This window comes from Miniopterus schreibersii (assembly GCF_964146895.1).
Source record: "Miniopterus schreibersii genome assembly, chromosome: 17".
NCBI lineage: Eukaryota > Metazoa > Chordata > Mammalia > Chiroptera > Miniopteridae > Miniopterus > Miniopterus schreibersii.
Window position 1 is genome coordinate 42,660,152 of NC_138117.1, and position 7,335 is coordinate 42,667,486.

Below are 7,335 nucleotides of genomic sequence, written 5' to 3' on the forward strand. Positions count from 1 at the left end.
CGGGGGCTGTGGGGCCAGGGATGGAACCGCTCCAGTTCTCTGAAGCCCTTGTAAGTGTGCTGTATGCTCACTAACAAAATGATGGAGGTGGCACAGGAAATAGAGTCCCCTTCATTGCTAGAGCAGTCAAGAGTGGGGCCCGCACAGTTCCCTCCTGTGTGCCTTCCTGCCTGGGCAAGGCTCTCCCTCCCCCATGATGCCAGGGGGCTCATTTGGGGGGAGGGTTTCTGCCCTCCCACCAGGAGTCTGGCCTAGACAGGTGCTGGGCCTGCCCTTGCTGGGCTCCCAGGGAGGTGGGAGGACAGAGCAGCTGCAGGCTCTTCACCATGGCAACCATGGCCTCCCCACCCACCTACTCACAGCACCTTCCTAGGCCCCGACAGGGTCCTTGAGGCTAGTGCTGTCTGACCCCTATCTCAGGGACTGTGGAGTTGCCGAGAGGGGGCTGCTGACCAGCCCTGGACCCTGGAAACCTGTGGGATGGGATGGCTTTGGTCCGGAGGGCCGGCCAGCCTCTTCCGGTCACGGCCTCTACTGTTCTGTGAGCGTTTACAGGCCGGGGGCTGTGGGCACCAGAGTGACCTGAACACAGGGGGAAGGGTGGGTTGGTGGAGGTGGGGGAGGTCTCTGAGTGCCAGGGTGGGTAATGATAGTTCCTGAGCAGAGCCAGGTGAGCTGCGGAGGTGTGGGGGAGGGGCCACCGGACCTGCTAACCTCCCTTCCCCTCTCCCTTCCCAGCCCAGCCCACTTCCAGGCGAGGCCCCTTTAAATGCAAGGTTCTTTCCTCCCCTGGGGGCCCCTCCCCCAGTCTCCTGGGAAGCCAGGTAAACAAGCCGAACCCCAGGCTGCAGACATGGCCTCCCCCTATTCTGGGGACCCCAGCAAAGCAAGTCTGCCACCTCCCGTACCTACTCCAGGTGAGACACCAGGTAGGGGGGAGGGATGGAGAAGAAGGGGTGCCCATGGCATCTGGGGCTCTGAAAATGCGAGAGAGGAAGCAGCCACCCCACCTCCTCTTCCTGGGGCCAGGGGGGGCGGGGGTTTGCCAAGGTGACAGAGCAGGACAGGGCTGGGGTTGGGGCATGGACCCCATCCCCTAACTAACAGTCCCTCTTCCTGCTCCCCTCCAGGACCAGCTGCCCTGCAGCCTGCCTGGGGGTCCTGCAGCCCTTGCACCCTGAGCCTGGAGGTGGGACAGGGTCCTTTTCGTTCCTCAGGGCTTCTTCCAGATCATTCTCTGGGCCTATTCCCCCACTACATCCCTGAAACCCCACTTCTGCACTCCAGGTCCTCAGATATCCACTCCCACTGCTGCTGCTGGGGAGGGGAGTCATACCCCCACCTGAGGTCATCCCCCTTCCTTCAACTTCAGATTCTGTTCACTGACACTCTCTCTATCTCTGTGTCATCACATTGGTGATTTCTTCCCTCACACTGGCCCCCCAGCCCCCCAGACTCCTTTTAAAGTGCTTTGTACCCCACCCCAGCCACCCGCACCCGGTCATGCAGCCCCACCCCAGCCTCAGGAGTCTCACTCAGTCTGGGCCGTCTGGGGCCGGGCTTCGCACTCCTGGGGGAGCCAGGGCGTCTAGCAAGTTCCCGCCTGGTCCAGCCTGTCCTGCCTGCCTGCCTCCCCCTCTGCGTGACCCCCACACCCTCACACACACCCTCCCTCCTGGCCCCCTCTTTTTTGTTGTGTCAGCCTGGCAACCTCCCAACTCCCCCCCTTCTCCTTCCTCCTCCATGGGCCCTTCAGCTGAGCAGAGCTGGGAGAAGCTCAGGCACTAATGCCTGGAGGGCCTTTCCTGACTGAGGCAGTCCCAGACTCGGGGTCCCCATGCTCCTCCTCTGTCCAGCTGCTCTCCAAGCCCCACCCCTCCCCTCCCCTCCCCTCCCCTCCCCTCCCCTCCCCTCCCCTCCCCTCCCCTCTCCTCCCCTCCCCTCCTCTCTCTTCTCCCTCAGCGGGTGGCCTTGCTCCCTCTTTCACTGGGAAACTAAGGCCATGGGAAGGGGACTCCTGGGGGTCCTGGCATCATGGGCACTGCCCACCTGCACCTGTGCCCTCAGGCTCTGTTCTCATGACCAGTCCCTGCTCCCGCCAAAGCCAACTTCCCGCGGGTCCCAATTCTTCCCTCCTGCTCAGGGCCCTGGTCCTCACTCCTCACTCCGGGGCACTAACTGCTGCATCGGGACACTCTCTCCACTAGACCTTCCCCCCAACACAGTATTTACCCTGTGCCCTGACCCCACCTCCCTTTCCGCTCCGGGAGTTCTCTGCTCCCTGTTTACAGCAACACTCCTCAGAACCGTGGTTTATACTTGCTGCCTCGGGTGCTGGAACCCGCCTGGCCCAGCCCTTCCTTTCTGCACTTGGCCAAAGCGCAAACCTGAAGACGATTCTCAGGCCTCATCTGACGCAGCCTGGTGTGCGCCTCCTGGTTTCCTCCCGCAGCTCTGCGGGCTCCTCCTCCGCTCCCTGACCTGGTGCGGGGAGAAGGGCCTCTTCTGTCCTCATGTCCTTGGTGACTTCACGCAGTTTCATGGCTTTAAATACCACCTTCCAGGTGTCTACCCCAGCCTGGAACCCCCACCCCAAATGCAAACTCTCAGCCAGCTGTCCTCTGCATCTCTCCTCTGGCCTGTCTAAAGGCACCCACTTTCCCAAGTTAGGCTCTTGGCTCCCCACCCCAATCTCCTCCTTTCTTCCAGTTGCTCAGGCCAGAAACCTCAGTGTCTTCCTTCTTTCTCCCCCCCCCCCCCCCATCAGCAGTGCCTGTCATTTCTATTTCCAAGACACATTCAGAATCTGAGTACCTCTCACCACTGCCCTGGCCTCGCCAACAACCCCTCTGGCCTGGATTACTGCCTTGGCTCCCTCCCGGCCTCCCTGCTGCGCTTACCCCTCCCACCCGTCTGCTCTCAGCAACCCTCTCACCTGGCTAACTGCCGTCAGATGGTGTCACTCCTCTCATGCTCCTGGAGCTCTCTCCTCTCTAGTCTTGGGGGCCCCATACGCAGCTCCTCTCTTCTCCACAGCTTTCTCCTACCCCCAACCCACAGCAAGACCTCACAGCCCCTGCCCTGACTGCCTGCCCACCTGTTGGTGCTAAGTGTGAGGCCAGGCCAGTGGCTCAGACCTGAGGGCAGCCCTGCACCTCCAGCCGCTCACCCTGGAGGCCTGCAGGGAGGAGGCCTCCCAATGGACAACGAGGGGCTGCTGTGGATGGAGGCACCACCCTTCAGCCCCTCCTGGTCAGGGGCTCCTGCAGGGCCTTGGAGCTGTCCGCGGTGCTGCACACGACAGTTCTCCAGCCCGCCCGCTTCGAAGATCTCTGGGTGCTGAGCTAGGAAAATACGTCCCGGTGATAAGGGAGGTTCACCAATGCCTTCTCATTTGTGAGGACAGTGGAACATGTTTGATTGCTCCCATTTTCTAGAAGGAGAAACTGAGGTGCAGGGAAGTTAAATGACTAATCCAAGCTCTCACAGGTAGAAGGTATGACCTCCAATGCAGGTCTACTGGCTCCTTGCCCTGGAGTGACCAAGGACCTGAGTGTGTGGTCCACAGCTGTGATGCCCGACACAGTGCCTCTCTGGCATGCAAAGATGCCCATGAATATCTGTGTGAAGGGGAGGATGTTATCATCCAGGGGCTCTTGGCCGAGTAGGAAGGGATCACCCAGCCAGGGTTTTGAGTTAGGTTCAGGGTGTGGGCATGGAGCAGCAGCCTGGGCTGCCATCTGGGGCCATGGATGGGCTTTGAAAGCACAGGGACCCGAGACCAAGGGCAAAGTGCTGTGTTTGTACACACATGGTTTTCTGAGAGTGGGTCCCTGGATTTCACCAGACCCCCCCAGGGATCCACACATGACTCAGGAAGAGACCACAGGATAGAGAGCGAGAGACTTCCACATTCCTCCTTCAACCTGCCCCCAAGGGTGCCCAAAAGAGACAGGACAAACTCACCTTCCAACTTGACCCCTGTCCCCTGTGGAGCAGTGCCAGGCTGGGAACCAGACTATCACCCTGGGCTCCTCTCCACTTTGATCTAGAAGGCCTGGCATTTGGCCCCTCAACCTCCCCCCAGCTATGCCTCTCTTGTCCTTGTCCTTGCTTTGTCCTTACCTGGATCTGACCTGGCCTCTGGGCTGGGTCCCCACAGTCCATTCTCGGCACAGCCCACTATCAACTTTCAACTGAGAGTGGCTAGGTCACCCTCTTCCCTGTTCTCCACGGTCTGAGGGTGAGCTCGGCATCCTGAGCTCGTCTGGGGGACCCTGCAGGGCCTGCCTGGGCAAACTACCTGGACTTCCTCCGCATATGGACATTTCCACCCAAATAACATTTAGTGGCATGTACGCTCTCACACTGTCGAGGGCTTTCTGTTCTTCATAGCTTGCGGGTGATACCCCATCTCAGCAGCCACATGCCCTCCCCTCCCCTCCCCTCCCCATGGCCCGATCTCCTCCCTCTCTCCCGGCCACGCCGCCTGCTTGGTGGCTCTGCCTGTTGCAAGGGTGGTCACTTATGCCCGTCACTGGTGATGTGGTCTGCAGGTGCCGTCATGTCCCAGGAGCTCCCCTTCCCGGACATCTACGGCGGGGACGCACAGCTCTGGGAGGCGCACTTCCGCGGCATCGGTCGCGCCTACCGGGCGCTGGGCAAGGAGGACGACTTCGCCATCCGTGTGCTCACGGAAGACTTCACGCTGCCCTTCCCCTTCGCCTGGCCGCCGGGGCCCGACCCGGCCAACGGGCCTCTCTTCTACGACCCGCACGACCGCGCGGGCTTCGACTTCCTGCTGCGGGGCCCGGGAGCAGCGCCGCCCTCGCTGCTGCGGCCCCTGCACAGCACGGCGCAGGCCGCCCTGCGCAAGCAGCACCTGGAGCGCTTGGCCTTCAGCTACGCGCAAGCTGGCGCTGGCCAGCGGCCCGGCCTCCTGCTCCTGGCACCCGGGCCTGCCGCCAGCTCCACCTTCCAGGGGCCCACAGGGGCTGAGCCCGCCATACATGGTGGGGGCGCCCCCAGACTGGGCTAGCCCTGGGGCAGCCCCCGGAAGGCTAATAAAGAGTGCTTCTGTTTCTCCCACCCCCGCTCTTTGCTGGACACACCTGATCAGGCACCTGGACTGGGCTGGGCCTGAATCCTGGCTCTGCCCCCAGGCCAGGCCTGCTCAGCTGTGGGGTGCGATAGCCACTTGGGTCTCAAATGGCCAGTGAGTGAAAGTCAAGAGGGCAGGCAGGACAGGGTGGCCAGGCCTCAGTGGCTGCCAGAAGCCAGAGGATCTGGGATAGGGAGGGTGGTGGCCCAGCTTTCCCCAGTGCCTACCCTCTGGGGCCCTAGCCACAGTCCTGGGGTGAGTATGGGTGGCACCATCTCACAGGTCAGGACACCAAAGTCCTGGCTCCTCCAAGGAGCAGCTGGGATCTGGTTCCTGGTGTGCCTGACTCCAAGTTCAGCAGTTTTCCCATTTTCCATCACAGAGGCATCGGGATGGGGGAGAAGGAGTGGAGAGGTGGAGGGAAGGGCAACAGGTGTCAGAGCAGAGAGGAGAAGCAGGAGCCAAGGGTACACGCTGGGTGGGGAGAGGCTGTGACAGGGAAAGGGACACCAAGGTGGGAATGGCACAGAGCATCCCCCAGTACTGCCCTTATTTACCCCCCCCCCCCCCCACCTACTGACTCTGGGGAGAGAGAGGTGCCTCCTGTTCTCCACTTTGAGGCTGAGAGAATTCCCTGAGTTGGGGACGGCCACCAGTGTGCTGGCCTCCATCTTGGGTGTGTCTCTCTGTGCAGGTGACAAGCCCTGGTGGAGACCTGCCTACTGAGGGCTGGCAGGCAACAGGTCAGAGCCACTGCATGAGTGATCCTGTGACTCCCTCCTCCAACCTGTGTGCCAAAGGCCCAGGTTTCCTCTCACTGGGGCTTGGGTTGCAGGTGTGCCAGTGAGGCAGGTGAGCTGGGAGGGCATGTTCTCACTTGAGTGCAGATAGAATCAGAGCTTTATTTTTATTCCCTTTTTTTAAAAAAAATTATCTTTATTGTTGAAAGTATCACAAATGTCCCCTTTTCCCCCCATTGACCTTCTCCACCCTGTACCCCTCCCCCCAGACCTTCACCCCGCTATTGTCTGTGTCCATGGGTTATGCACATGTGCATATAAATTCTTCTGTTAATCTCGCCCCACCCACCCATCCACCCTGCCTTCCCTCTGAGATCCCTCAGTCTGTTCCATGCTTCTGCGCCTCTGGATCTATTTTGTTCATCGGTTTATTTTGTTCATTAGATTCCACATATGAGTGAGATTATGTGAAACTTGTCTTTCTCTGACTGGCTTATTTCGCTTAGCATAATACTCTCCAGGTCCCACCAAGCTGTCCCAAAGGGTAAGGGATCCTTCGTTTTTACAGCTTCATAGTATTCCATGGTATAAATGTCCGAGAAGGTGCTTGATGTGATTTCAATCTTCTTGAACTTGTAGAGACTTGTTTTGTGTCCTGACACGTGCTCCACCTTGGAGAATGTCCTATGTGCACTTGAGGACATGCCTATTCTGCAGCTTTGGGGTGGAATGTTCTGTACATGTCAAATCCATCTGATCTAGTGTGTCATTTACAGTCACTGTTTCCTTGTTGATTTTTTGTCTGGAAGATCTATCCAGTGAAGTCAGTGGGGTGTTAAGTCCCCTACTATGACTGTACTGCTGTCAATCTCTCCTTTAAAGTCCTCCAGAAGTTGTTTTTTTTTTTTTTTTTTTCCTGCCTGCCTGTGTGACTCTTTTGTTCTGAGGTTGGGTATCTTGTAAACAGCATATATTTGAATCATGTTTTCTTATCCATCCAGCTACCCTATGTCTTTTGATTGGGACATTTAATCCATTTATATTTAAGGTTATTATTGATAGATACTTATCTATTGCGATTTTAATTCTTCATGCCTATGTTTCTCTCCTCTATTTCTACTTCTTATTACAGAAGTCCCTTTAACATTTCTTGCAATGCTGGCTTGGTGGTGATAAACTCCTTTGGCCTTTTTGTGTGTGTGTGTCTGGAAAGCTCTTTATTTCACCATCTATTCTGAGTGACAGCTTTGCTGGATAGAGTAGTCTTGGTTTCAGTTCCTTGTTTTGCATTACCTTGAATACCTCATGCCATTCCCTCTGGCCTGTACAGTTTCTGATGAGAAGTCAGCTGACAGCCTTATGGGAGCTCCTTTGTAGGTAACAGACTGCTTTTCTCTTGTTGCCTTTAAGATTCTCTCTTTGTCTTGGATTTTTGGCACTTTAATTATGATGTGTCTGGGCATGAGCCTCTTTGGGTTCTTCTTGCTTGGGACT

At 57.7% G+C, this 7,335-nt stretch overlaps 1 protein-coding gene across 1 annotated transcript; it reads left to right on the forward strand.

Annotated features, from left to right (window-relative positions):
• Positions 1-839: 839 nt before the first annotated feature.
• Positions 840-5,038, forward strand: LOC308547060 (uncharacterized protein C8orf90; the record flags this gene model as incomplete). The annotated part of the gene is made up of 2 exons (XM_081116760.1): positions 840-917; positions 4,557-5,038. The coding sequence occupies exons 1-2, from the start codon at positions 854-856 to the stop codon at positions 5,036-5,038; spliced, it is 546 nt and encodes a 181-aa protein (XP_080972886.1). The 5' UTR covers positions 840-853.
• Between the last annotated feature and the right edge of the window lie 2,297 nt (positions 5,039-7,335).